General features: G+C 42.1%; 1 protein-coding gene across 3 annotated transcripts in view; it reads right to left on the reverse strand.

Moving 5' to 3' along the window:
- VDR (vitamin D receptor) overlaps positions 1-14793 on the reverse strand; it is an 84800-nt gene that overhangs the window by 5045 nt on the left and 64962 nt on the right. For all 3 annotated transcript variants that reach the window (XM_079966799.1, XM_079966800.1, XM_079966801.1), the window contains 5 exons: positions 8170-8354; positions 5027-5138; positions 4546-4708; positions 3334-3485; positions 1884-2000 (listed from right to left, as the gene is read on the reverse strand). In XM_079966799.1, coding sequence (XP_079822925.1) covers positions 1884-2000; positions 3334-3485; positions 4546-4708; positions 5027-5138; positions 8170-8354 — 729 coding nt within the window. The remainder of the gene's footprint in view (positions 1-1883; positions 2001-3333; positions 3486-4545; positions 4709-5026; positions 5139-8169; positions 8355-14793) is intronic.

The raw sequence follows: 14793 nt of genomic DNA on the forward strand, positions 1-14793 counted from the left end.
ACTCCAGGGGTTCTGCTGCTCATTCGTTGCAATCCCAACATTCTAGCAACATTTTTAAAAATAAGGGAGAGCGGGAGGCTAGGTGCTGATGATGTTGAAGCACCTCCCTGTGCTGTCAGGCAAATGGCTGATTCCCCCTTGGATGTTCAGGAAAAAGCAGCCGCTCAAAATGAGGCCCTACTTCAGCAGACTCCATTTCCTCAGCTTTATGTGCTAAGGAAACAAACTAGTAGAAAATCAGAAGTAGTTAAATTCAGTTCTCCACATTTCCACATCAGTTTGCATTTTTGTTTTTACAAGAAGTCATTGTGGAAATTCATCAGAAATTTGCTACAAATTTCTCCTAATATACTTCTTTTGCAATTTTTACGTAATGTAAACATTTCTGCAAAACAAGTTTCCCTAGTATAATGCATTTTTATATGTTATTTTCACTGACACGTGCACACTTTACCCTAGTATATGCATTCTTGCGACCCACAGCTAGAAGAGAAAGCCAAATGAGGTTCCTCCTAGTGGATAGGGACAAGGATGTTACTGCCCCAGTGGCTTCCTTTTTAACCTCCATCTTACCCGAAAAGGTGCTTAATGAATTATCCCTCTAGGGAATAGACAGGGTGAAGCAGAACAATTGAGTACCTTGTGATCCTCAACAGCCTCACCCCTGTCCCTTTTAAATTTATTCTGGTGTTTTGAAATGTTTTAACTCGTAATGCCAATAAAGGTATTTGTATTTATTTGCATTCCTGCACATGTTACTTGGCTGGATAATTTTATTGCAAAATTTGTGGAGTCACACGGATTTTGAAGGATGGCTATGTTTCAGTTTGTGTGTTGTATGGGAAAGTGCAAATTGGGTAGATTTGCCTATGAATGCAAAATGAAGAGAATTCCTCTCCCCTCCCTAAGTGTCAACAAATGATTAGGATCCTGAATAATCATAATAAAAGAGTAGCAAAGACTCCAGCATGATCAGTGAAGGAGGCTACAGCTTCTCAGTATTTGCCAAAGGGTAAGGATAGCAGTTTGAAAGCACGCAAAGTGGAAGTTTATACAGTGGTGCCCCGCAAGACGAACGCCTCGCAAGACGGAAAACCCGCTAGACGAAAGGGTTTTCCGTTTTGGAGGCGCTTCACAAAACGAATTTCCCTATGGGCTTGCTTCGCAAGACGAAAATGTCTTGCGAGTTCCTGCGGGTTTTTCCCCTCCCCCCCCTTTTCCTAAGCCACTAAGCCGCTTATCAGCTGATCCACTGATAAGCCGCTTAACAGCTGATCGCTAAAAGCCGCTAAACCACTAATAGCGCTAATCCGCTAAGCTGTCAATGGGCTTGCTTCACAAGACGAAAAAACCACTATATGAAGAGCCTCACGGAACGGATTAATTTCATCTTGCGAGGCACCACTGTAAATAGGTACCACTCCGGCGGGAAGGTAAATGGCATTTCTGTGCGCTGCTCTGGTTCGCCAGAAGCGGCTTATTCATGCTGGCCACATGACCCGGAAGCTGTACGCTGGCTCCCTCGGCCAATAAAGCGAGATGAGCGCTGCAACCCCAGAGTCTGCGACTGGACCTAATGGTCAGGGGCCCCTTTAAGGAAACATTTGTTCTGCTCTGTGGAAGGGATAGTAAAAAACCCCAGAACAAATGCAATCTTATGGCTTATATTTTTCCTTCTATGTATACCCATCACTCAAAATGTAATTGTGGCAAAGTAGATGCTTGCATTCTTTTCACACAGGACAGCATACACCACTGTGCATGTTATTTCCTATATAGAAATTATATCCCAGAAGTGGCTGGCTTGTAGATGCCACCCGTGGTTGGTGCTGGTTTTAATCTACAATTAAAACACAGTCGGAAAAGGCAAAAGTTTCTCTTACCAGGAGAAAGGATGCAGATGGCCATGAGGAGAACATGTTCTTCTTCATGCAGGTTCAGCTTTTTCAGGTTGATCTGAAATTTAACAAGGGGCTCAAGCAAGTCCAGGCTATGCCCAGCTGAAACAGAAACATAAAAACCCTTTTGAGAGGCAGGCTCTAGGTTCTTGATAGATTTATCAGCTAATGTGAAACAGAGCAAGAAGCAAAATTAAAGATAAATTCACACGTGGACTGGTCAGCCAATCCTGCCTGGAGACCTCACAAAAGAGACGAGCTCGCTCGTGCTCAGTTGGCATGATAATACTATCCTCCTTTCAGAACAGGAAATGCTCTAGTCCTGAAAACTTCCACATCTGTTCGGGTACAAAATGAGTGCCAAGGCTGTACAAAGAATATATATTTTCAGATGCCTTGTTACCATTTTTACTCACACGTTCAGAAACTATGAAGGGTCAAGAGCTTTCCCTTCTGATGCGAGAGCTGGTGTTTGTACACTCCCTCCATCAAAATGAAGCATAGTCAGCCTGCAAGTCACTTAGGCATGATTTCACTAAATTATCTCCCGGCTATTTCAGGGTTGGCTAGCAATGATACATTCTGACACCTCCAATTCTGTAACTTTGGCTCCATTTTGCAAGTGCCACGACATCTTCAAATAACTAGGGGTTTGAGAATTATAAATATGATGGATATGATGGGCTGCCGGCACTTCAGTTGTTGATGTGAACAGAATACCCAAACTGACGATTCACCCTTTACTTATAAGGACCAATTTATATGATTGCTTTTTGAACTTCCCACCTTCTCCATGTTGGAGAAGTTACTTTTGACTTTCTGCGGGTGGAGAACAGAGATGGCAAAGTGGTTGTCTGAATGCTGAAACAGGCACCCAGCTAGCTTTTTATTGAACACATCACACAACACTGTTTTTTGCTAGTGTTTGTAGTGGTATGCTAAAAGCTGGAAGTGAGTCCATTATGAAGCAATGAAATGGCCCACCTCTCTACCCAGTTGTCTAACTGTAATGACTCAATGGTGTCTTCACAGTTGGGGAAAAACCTGAAAAGGCAATCGCATGAATTGATTCCAAAATATCAATAGACTAAGTAAGATACACAACTCTCCCTCGTTCTTGGATTCATCACCTAACATCCATTATTTCCAAAATTATATTTTGCAAACCATTTTGCACAACCCAAAAAGCAATATATAAATATTTTAATCAATAAATTAAGCAAATCATTGGACCACTACCTCACGGATTGTACTTATCCTAACTTTTGCATTACTTTGGCCTTCTGTAGGCCTTGAGTTGTATCTTCAAGGGATAATGATACCTAATATTAATTGTAAGCAAATCAAGATGAGACAAGCTCATTTCGGTGGCTGCTCCAGAGCAGCCTTGTGCTTGACTGAAATCTTATAACATTCACACCTGAAACTACTGTACCTTGAGTGACATCGCTGATTTTGTATTTGAAGTCATTGCTGCCACAGGTCCAGGACATATCGTCCAGTGAAAATGACTGATTTGAACGGAGCATGATTACTTCAATGACGCTGGATTTCAGTAGAGCAATCTGGTCCTCCGCTGTTAGATCTCTACATTTAGGGAAGAGAAAATATATATCTGAAACCTCAAAGCATCCAGCATCATAACACTCCGTTATATAGGGGTTAGAACTGATTATTTGCTTCCTTCCAGCGCTACAGTTTGCTGTGTGATACTCAAAGGAGCTCCCTCAGTGAACAATTGTGCACTTCATCATTTCACTGATCTCATTTACTCAACCCTCTGAATGTCAGCCTCCAGTCTTCTCTGAAGAACCATGTGCAACACACTATAATAATAATTTTATTTATACTATGGGTTGGTTCACCCATTTGTGCCCATAACACATTGACTGTAGCATATGTGAATTGTATCCCCCAATTCTTGTACTGTACAACACTTTTCAATGTAAATAGCCCACATATTGGGTTAAGAGCCATCAAGTGCGGAGTAATCCATGCACAACTCATAAACTCCAACTATGAGCCCAGTTAAATTTCCCAGCTTGACATGACCATTGCTCTTCATTGTGGGAGTGCAGTGCAGTGGGAGTGCAGTAGATAGGAACAGCTTAAGTTCAATCATGTCAAGTCATAACTGATGCACATCCTGCAATGTGCGGGCAGATAGAAGCTGAGGAAATCCTCATTCAACTGAGCCATGTGTCAGAGTGATCATGTAACAGCTCCATTAATGCTCAATTTACAACGAGATTTCTTAACAAGCAACCTTACTGCAGGCTAAATGGATGAGGAGAGCGAGAAGCAGAAGCATTAATGACACTGATGTTCTGGCTCACAGCCATATTGAAGGATTTACTCAAATTATGTCCAGATAGAAGGCAGCTGGGAAAATGTATTCTAAGTTCCTAAACTTATTGAGTTGAAAAATATCGTTCTCCTGGGGAAATGATTTCCTGTATGTTTTTATTGACACTGTTTAGTTTTCAATTTTTTATTTTTGTTGCAACCAACCCAGAAGTCTCCTTCTGGAAGCTGTGTGGTGTGGTACAATTTTTAAAACGAATGTATTAAACACACACACAAATACATTCAAGGGAAGGAAAACGCATAGAACCATTCTGAAAAAAACCAAAGCAAGCATCCTTACTTGAACCCTGGAATCATTTTTGCAAATCCAATCACTTTTTGGATGCTGTAGCTAACAAGGTCGGCCACGTGAGGCAGCATAGAGAGGTGTGAGAAGTCCATGGACATGGTTGCACTTTCATCGCTGTCATCACTGAGTTCCACATTCGATAACATCCTGGGCTCTGCAAGACAGAGGGGAAAGCACACAGATTAAAATTTTAATTTCAGATGTAGGGCTTTTTTTGTTTTTTAAATCAAAAGTTAAGGCTTTAAAAAGCCAGCTCTAACAAATGTATTAAAGGTTTCTGTGAAGGAGGATTCAAGTTCAGCAACTGAGCCACAAGATGAGAGGGGGTGGGCTGTGCAACCCAAGGAGCTCTGATCTACAAGACAACGGGAAACTGAATCTGGCAGATGAGAAAACAAATCCATAGCTGGAGATAACATTCCTGGATTTGTTTGCTGTGGGCCTGGAGGTCATTTGGCAAGCTTCACATTACCTGGGGAAGAGCTGAAAGTGTCTGAAGAGTCTTCTGAAGAAGAGAAACCTTGTGACATAAGAGAGGAAGATCTGCTTGTGCTTCTTCTGCCTGAATCAAGTCTCACAGGAGGCTGAAACAAAAAAGGGTACCATTCCAACTATTTGTCAATTGCTCTTTTCAAATAACATCTCTGTCTGACCTGACCCCAACACATTAGTTCTATTTGCTGGTAAATTTGTGCACTGACAAGGGCCCCTTGCTAAGGAAAAAAGAATGGTTTTACACAGTGCTTTTTTCTAAAATATATATATAAATGTTTAGGGGTAATCTCATTTTCCTACTCATATTGAAATACTGCCCCTCAATGAGGCCAAACTTAGATTCACAAAATGTTTAGGGGTCGCTGCATCCCCCCAGAAAATAAGCACTGGTTTTACATCTCTAAAATATCTTTAGAGCTTTTCCACCAATGAACTAAATGGGAATTGGGGCCAGATTGATACAGAATACTTTTAGAAACTCCCACCCACTATGTTTGACTTCTTTTAAATTTTGCCTAATTCATTTACCCTGTCAACCCATTTCCTTGAGCTTAACGGTTCCCCCTAGGTAAAAATGTTTCTGTACCATGATTTTGCCCCAACATGGCTAATTTCTACGGTAATGTAGAAAGGCAGACTTAGAAAGCACACACACACACACACACACAGAGAGAGAGAGAGAGAGAGAGAGAGAGAAAGCATGTTATGAGCCAGAAAGCCACAGCAAATATGCGGGAGTGACGGATGGATAAGTAAATCTTCTGATAAATCACCACTAGGAGACTGTATGTTTGGAATGAAGGGGGGGGGGTGGAGGAAAAAACTTTTTTTTTCTTTGCACGATGTGATATTAATAACCCTTCACCCCAGATAGAAATAAGATTGTCGCGTTTTTACTAATCACAAGCAGGAATTCAAGAACTGTGTGGGATGGATTATAACAGGAGAGAGGATTGGTGAACGGTGAGAAAGAGGAAAATTTTTATGACGCAGTTAAAAAACGGCGTCTCGCCAAGACAGGCTTGCCGGAGAAAGAAGGACAGGGGGACGAGAATCAGGAGAATCATTCGAAAGAGAAGGAATGTTGGAATGCAAGCTTGACCTGACAGAGCCTCCTGATTCATTTGATTTATTTGGCAAGCCTGAGAAAAGTAAAGGACAGACCGAAGATTAATTTTTTTTTTAATGGAAGCGTTGAACAGAGGCTGTCCTTGAGCGATATGATCTTTGGAGAGTACAAAACCCACACAGAGGATGCCTGTTTTCAATCTGCTTGTGAAAATTATCAGAGATCGCAAAGAAAGGAATATACGATAACAACAAGAAGAGAAAGAAAGTAATAAAGGACTATCTGGATTGAACTGGATAGAACTGTCTAATTAAAGCAGTAATATAAGTGATGTTTGGACTCGTTCGGAGTTTTGGACTCGTGCGGAGCTTGATGTATGGGTACCCCCAACAAAATTTAAAATTTGGCTGTATAATTTGGAACTAATGTGATTTAGATAATGTGATGTGATTGGCCTGTTAATAAAAATTATTTAAACAAATAAAAAAGAAAGCCACAACAAATATGATTTGATGTATTTAGCATCTTATGTATGTGAACATTGAAAAGGCATCTGCAAATGCCAACTCACATTGTGTAAGATATTTAATTATCACATTTGTGTCATTTTCAGGGTGGGGCCAGGAGCTGAAGGGTACTTGGAAGCGATAATCCCATGGTGGAGACATTTGTTTTGCTTAGAATATTATCAGCTGGCAGAGAGAGGAGAGGCGGAAGTCTATTGGGAAGTAGTACAAAACAACAAGTGTTACCAGCTCCAAGTTGTCAAAACCATGAGTCAGACAGAGCTGGTTCTCTTTCCCCCACTTCTCTCTCTGCCCCAGCCCTTCTCCCTAGCTCTTACATGCGTCACTCAAACCCCACAGCTGAGCTCTAGTTCCCAGCTGTTTCACTAGTTCTTACCAAACAGGAAGGAGTTGTGGCTGCCTCAGCCACAAGTGCTTTCTCCTCCCTACTCTTTCTTCCTCAGAACTGAGGAAAACAGCTGTTTCAGGATGTGAGTGCAGCTTAGGAAGATGTGCCAACAGGTGGCTAAATGGTACACCCGCCCACCAGAAGCCTGGCATTCTGGTATCCACACCGTCCAATGGAATAAGTGGCTTCACAATTAGGCCTTCAAAAACAAGCAGCAGGCTCAGAGGCTATGAGATTTGAAAGCACCTCACCCGCAACCAGATCATATTGATTCAGCGCACATGTTAATTATGGCATTTGACAAGGCGCCAAAAAAAATTATGAATGCCAACGTTTCAAAAGCTTCTCTTAAAGGTAAAGGGACCCTGACTCTGGGGTTGCGGCGCTCATCTCGCTTTACTGGCCAAGGGAGCCGGCGTTTGTCCGCAGACAGCTTCTGGGTCATGTGGCCAGCATGACTAAGCTGCTTCTGGCGAACCAGAGAAGCGTACGGAAACGCCATTTACTTTCCCGCTGGAGTGGTACCTATTTATCTACTTGCACTTTGATGTGCTTTCGAACTGCTAGGTGGGAAGGAGCTGGGACCAAGCAATCGGAGCTCACCCCGTTGCAGGGATTCGAACCACTGACCTTCTGATCGGCAAGCCCAAGGCTCAGTGGTTTAGACCACAGCACCACCTGCCAGTTCCAAAGGCAAAGGTAAGGAAATATCATATACGGTGGTACCTCTGGATGCGAACGGGATCTGTTCCGGAGCCCCGTTTGCATCTTGAAGCGAATGCAACCCGCGACTGTGTGTGCGCGGGTCATTTTGAGTGTTTGTGCATGCGTGAGCGGCAAAACCTGGAAGTAACACGCTCTGTTACTTCTGGGTCGCTGCAGAGCATAACATGAAAACGCTCAACCTGAAGCACATTTTACCAGAGGTATGACTGTAGTTCACTCACAGCAGGTAGATTACGGGTCTACCTAACTGGCTTCAGTTTGCAGGCTGCATGTTACTTTCTTCCAAGTGAGAAGGGAGCAAAGGTTTCGCTGATTCAGAACTACTGCTTCAATTTACTTATTCCACCAGCAGATGTCCTACTAGTCACAGCCGTAATGAAGTTAGAAGGAAAGTGGGGCCTGAAGCTTACCCGGAATTGGTTGAAATCAGAGTACGTGGAATCATAGGTCTTGCGGTGCGCTTCCAGGAGGATATCGATGGTCCGCTGTTGCTCCTCCAACAATTTGGGCTTTAGGCTCTCTTTCAGGGCTTCCTCTTCCTTTCTCTTCATTATCATCTCTCTTTTCCTCTGAACCTCTTCATCTGTCAGAATAACTGTCAACAGATGGAGAGATGCCAAACACATTTAACACTTAGAATCCATCTGCTAGGACAAGCTGAAGAGTTAAGTAACTCCAGGGCAGTCTTTTATAAAGACTCGGAGTGATTAGCACGGTGACACTAACGTCCGAGAAGAGAACAAATAACTGAATAGACAAGAAAACCAATGACAATTGGTGAACCTTAAAACTTCATGAAATGTTCACATCTCATTTGCCAAGCAGGAGCAACATTCGCGTGCTACACATCTAAGCAAGATGCTTGCTGGTCACAGAAACCTATCTCTTAAGTGCGCATGGCCCAGTCAAGACTCATACCCATGACTGCATCTGATAGCCACTGTGAGAACAGGAAACTGAGCTAGATGGGCCACTGGAATGATCCAGCAAGCTCTTCTTATGTTCATATGCATCTCACAGATGTCAAGGAAACAGAAAGCCAACAGTATTTCTTTCCCTTGTACAGTACAATGATGCACACTCCAAAATGGGCAATGCATTTTCCATTTATACAGCTGTAAATACCTAGTGGAACAGTGCAGCGCAACTCCTTGAACATCAAGCAACTGAATGTTTGTGGATATATTTCCATCGCTGAGTATTGTGGCATTAGGGCTACCAATACCAACATTTTGAGTATTTCAGGATAGGAAGAGGTCATTTCAGAGGACACCGTGGCCTCTTGTGTCAGAACGCTATCAGAAAAAACAAAGTTTTGCAGCCTGTGTAGCCTTTGCTGTTACCGTGCATGTAAATTAGCGCTGGTGGGAAGGCAACTACTGTTGAGTAAAGAGGGGCTGCTACAGATGTTCACACGAGTTGTGTGACATTAATAGGCTATCGGGCATATTTTCAGCGAAGAGAGACAAGAGGTGGTGACCAAACAATTCAGTAGAATCAAAGTTAACTCCAAGCAGACTGGTGTGACTGTTATGGAGAAGAAGCTGCAGGAACGTGAAGTGCTTTAGTGTGCAAAAATACACAAATTTCAGCAGAATTTCACAATATGCTGCTTTTTAAATACAAGATGGGAAATACCCTGTGCATGTTCTGTGGAGTAAGATTTGAAGGTCTGCAAGAAAATGGACTTGCATGCAGAGTGACCACACTACACATTATTTTGTACATAAAGTGGGCAGGTGTGTCTTGTCTGCTCTTCAAATCAGATGGGTTAATTAGCTCTGGTTGTTTCAATGATTGCATACATGTTCTGAGGAATTACATGGTATCTCTGTAGCCACAGCACACCTTAATCCAGGATTATTTTGAATACTCATTTTGTATCACTTGGATTGTTAAAGAATGCCTCTGCGGTTGGAACATGGCAACCTTTTTGGACCAGTGAACACATTTGGAATTATGAGGAAGTGCCATAGGTAGCAGTCACAAAACAGATGTTGCTTGGAGCAAGGGGGAAGCCACAAAATGGCCGCCACATTTACAAGAGCAAAGAAAGAGAGAGGACTACAAAATGGTGCAGCCGTGTCCTCCATCTCAATGTGAAAAGTGCCTACACTAGCCACTCCAGTGCTTGTTCACAGAAAGAAATTCTTAGCACCTTTCCTCTGTTCACAACATTGGCATCCAATGAAATGTGGGCATATTCAATGTAGGAGAGGCCAAGTCAGTGCAAATAGGTACTGAGAAGGAAGAGCAAACAGCTTCTCTCGCACACTGTAGAAAAGATATTTACTGATTTTTCATGGGAAGAATAGGAGATACTGGTGCCATGTTGGCAACCCTTAATTAGAAAATGGTGGACTTAAATTATTTCAAAAAGATGCTCTGAGACAAAATGACAGCGTGGCAGATGTCCACACTGGAAAGAAAGTTGGACTTAGAACCTGGGAAATTGGAGCTCATATCTCTCCTCAGCTATGGGTAGCCTTGAGCAATCAAGTTTCTGTGCTTGGAAACTGGAAAAAATGACCTATAACACAGATGCGAGGATTAATGAGACAGAGATTAGGAAGCCCTCTGCACGCTAGAAGTGTTACAAGGGTCAGCCTGCAATGCATCATGTGCGGGCATGAAAGGACACCAAACTGAGTTTTGCAGCTCAAGCCACTCTGTGTGTGTACACTAGAATTGCAGGGCTCTTAAGAGTCTTCTTATCTTCTTAGCTAGCGTGCAGGTATGAGTTGTTGAGGGAGAATGTCAGGGTGGGATCCATCCTGTGGTTGCAGCTGGAGCAGAACCTGTTATGGTTTGCAAAAGTCCAGCACACATAACTTGCTATAACAATGGTCTCAATGCTGCTAGGATTCCAGCAACCAAAGAAACACAGTTGAGCTGGGTATACACATCATGCCCATTCCAGGAATGCCTACTTCTGATCAATTTCAAAACTGTTGCTGATACATTTTTGATTAAGTTGTGGTTATGTTCTGATAGCAACAACTGAGGCCAAACCTTTAAAATCTGAGAACTGGGGAAGGAAGATGATTCTGAGCCATTAGGTTACATGAGGGTGGTTCTTTTTCTTCCTCCACCCCTCCCACTACAAAAACAGGGTAAGCCCAGACAATATGTCTCAGATATATACAGTGGTACCTCGGGTTACATACGCTTCAGGTTACAGACTCCACTAACCCAGAAATAGTGCTTCAGGTTAAGAACTTTGCTTCAGGATGAGAACAGAAATTGTGCTCCGGCGGCGTGGCAGTAGCAGGAGGCCCCATTAGCTAAAGTGGTGCTTCAGGTTAAGAACAGTTTCAGGTTAAGTATGGACCTCCGGAACGAATTAAGTACTTAACCCGAGGTACCACTGTATATATTTAACAGTTATGCTGGAAAATGTCGATGGCTGGCACAAGCTGCAAAGTATATTACTCTATGTTGCATAACACTTATTCTTCAATCTCGTCTGATTTCACATAACGGTTTATTGCTCCATAAAAAATAATAATACAGCCAGATTTGTGATTAACATACCTCATGCATTACTCAAAATAGTATCTATTTAAGAGACAGGGAAGTATGTGAAAGATCAGAGTCTCAGCTCCTTGTTTAGAAAGCACAGGCACACATGCATTTTATTTCAAAGGGAACTAAGAGGGTGACCAAACTCTCAGCAAGCTGTTTACCAGAGACTTATTATTCCCTTTTCTCTGAATCACATGCATTACTTCTGGGAAATTTGCACAATACTAGTCACGTGCATGTAGAAATATTTTTACAGGAAAAAGATCACAAACTGCAGTTTCCTAGGAAATCAATGCCACACCCTGATGCATATTTACAACCAGAAAACATGTGGTTACTGAATCTTCCAACCCCATTAAACTAAATGCCATATAGTCAACAAGCTATTTATATATATATAAAAAGAAAGTAGGAGAGACATCTAAAAGAAATAATAAAGTAAATGTGCAAATCTGTGCAATATGTATCGGTATTATGATACAGCAGCTCTTAGATAAGGTGTAAGAATGCACATCCAGGCTGCAAACTGGTTTGTTCATTTATTTATTTTTTTATAAGAGCCCAGATTTAGGAATCTGAAGCTGAGGCAATTCACTCAAGGCCATCCAATAATTGCAGCTGAAACAAGGCTGGTATCTAGGAGCTAATCTAAAACCACAGTAATAAAACCTATTATTACTCTATATTGCATTCAACTTTATGATTCTATTACTGAGATTCCCAGATATAAAAAACCTCTTAATTACTTTCAGTAAATCTAACAATGAACAAGGAAACTGTTTTTGGCCTCAATTCTGAAAGCAGGAAGATTGGAGAAGGAGAGGGATAGTAAAATCTGAAAGAGGTGCAGAATACAGAATGGTTGTGGCAAACCAGCCAGATGGGTGGGGTACAAATAAGAAAATTACAAGTTATTATTATGTTTGCTGTATTCAATGATGGAACAGAATGCATAGATTAAATGAAAGGTAAAGTTGAGTTTCAGAGTTCAACAACAAGAAGAGTTTGCCATGGGATCAGTTCACAGCACCTATTTTTACCTGGCAAGCCTTCTGTGAGTTAAGCAGTCTCATGAACACTCTCACATGTTGAGACTTTGGGCTTGGCATTTCTTAAAAAGAAACATGCTTAAACTAGGCAGTGCAGGCTAGGACAATGTGCCTGTCACATTTACAGGGCAGCTATATTGTCAGGAGTCAGCTAGTCTACAATGTGGTCTTTATGTATACACTGTTTAAATGGTCAATGAATCTGCCCTGCTTTAATAGTTTGCCCTCTTGGCTATGGCTCACTGAGACAAGACTCTCTGTGTGTAATGTTATAATACAAGCTCAAGAAAAGATTCTTATTTGATGCAGGTTTCTGCCAAACTAGCACCAAATTCGTACGTGTGAGATTTGCATTTTCACATTCAGTGTAGGATTTTTCTTCCACCATTTGTGCACTAAAAGCTACAGTCAAGCATTGAAAGACCCTTTTAATGCAACTACAACTCAGCAGCACAGTAGAAAAAGAACTTGCAGCCAACAATAAGGTTGCTTTTTACTAAGACACTAGCAACCTTAAAAAAAAAGTGAGTAGCAATTCACAAGAAAGCATTCATCATAGGACTGGGATGTTGTTTTTGCAGACACTGGGCAGAAGGAACATTTTACGGTTAAGGTGGGGTTTGGAATGAGAGGTTTGGCAAGGAAAAATAAAAGCACCTAGGTCATGTGCTGTAGCAGCATACATGCGTGATGCAAAGCAAGTTGCTCTGCTATGCAGCCTGCAGCTACTTACGGCTGAGGGTTAATTAGCCACTAGTGTTTTTCCAATACAAAAGTTGCACAACTCTATGCATGCCTGAAAATGATCGAAAAGATCAAGGTGGTGTCCAGCTGTGTGTTTCAAGGCTATGAGGTGGCTAGAGTACCAATATTCATTTGGAGAGGTAATTAAGTTGTGAGTTATATAACTGTGTAAGCATTTTTTATGCTTATCCTCAAAATAAACCCAAATAAAGCAATAAGTAACACCCCCCCTTCCCACCCCAGCTCCTTTAGCTTAATGGAAAATAAGCACACCCCTTCAGGCCTCTATAAATTAAATAAATAACCAGAGGCAAACTCTCACCGGGTAACAGAGCTTCCAGTGGGAATACTCTCGCTTTGGCTGTCTTGAGTGGAAGCTATTTAGTCCAGATTTTATTCTTTAGAAAGGATCGGGCAAATATAAAGTCAAACCATGCCAAAACTGCAAGGACAAAGAGTGTTGGTGTTAGTACCTAAGGACCCTAAGTAGCTATTGCAAACACCCCAACTCACTGGCCATGATGCCTGCAGCTGACGTGAGTTGTAGTCCACAACATCTGGGGAACATCGCATTGGCTATGCTTGGTCTGGGGGAATTATGTTTGCCACAGGCTCTCTCGCCTAAGTGGGCGCCGTTTTGGAAGAAAGACATTTTCAGTTCTTTACAGACATAACCTTAATGGTATAGCCCCTGGTCCCTGCACAAATTCAGGCACCACCTCTATTCAATATGCAGTTGTTGCAAACGTGTGCACTGCACATTTGAATGGCTGAGCACTGATGAATTAGGTGGAAAATAAACACCCCTGGGCATACATAGCAAATGTTGTGGGGGCTGGGAGACTGAAGGGGAAGCAGCAGGAGGACAGGCAAAGAACGTAAGCATTCATGGATTGAGCCGAATGGGAGTGGTGTTCATATGTGTGTGTTTAAAATCTGGCTTTAAAGTCAAAACAGTTGGGGTTTTTTTTAATGCACTAGACTGGCACGATTGCAAACTTTCTTCTGGAAGGCTATGGGGATTGGATTCTACAGGTTGCCTCATCTACTCCTTATGACGAACTCGGTCAACTTGTTAACAGAGAGGCGGTGTTTGTTTTGGAGACTCTTAATGTCTTCTAGGAAGTGATTAGCAGCCTCTTTACCACTACACTTGGCACGGATAAGCTTTGTTTAAATGCTTACAATTGAGGGGGAAAGGTTCTTTACAGCACCTGTCACAAATGGATTAACTTTAATTCTATTCCCCGGAAGAAACAAAAGCACCTGCTTTCAATATTCGCACTTTCATGAGACTGAAGAGCAAAGGAGTTTCCGCACTTTGCTTCAGCCAAAGTAGGCATGCTGACAAATTCACGCTCCACATTTTAATCTCCTTCTGGAACCCAGCCAGAGTTTTCCTCTTCCCACAAAACAGTGAAGCAATGACTGCCTCATTAAGACCACCACATGCGGTATCTTTTGTAGAAAGCATTTTGCAAGGCCAATCAATGATATCTATTGAAAATCCCAGTCAAATCTCTCACTGAGAAACGCTTAATCTTATTTATTTGTTAATGGCTTGCACTATCCAGCAGACAAATGCTGTAAAACAAGGGTAGGCAAGGTGGTGCCCTCCAGATGATTGGGAGTTGTAGTTTAGCAGCATCTGGAGGGTACCACATTGGCTATCCATGCACTAAAGCAGGGGGCCCCAAACTTGGGTGTCCAGCTCTT

The sequence above is a fragment of the Podarcis cretensis genome (genome assembly GCF_951804945.1).
Source record: "Podarcis cretensis genome assembly, chromosome: 2".
Lineage (NCBI taxonomy): Eukaryota > Metazoa > Chordata > Lepidosauria > Squamata > Lacertidae > Podarcis > Podarcis cretensis.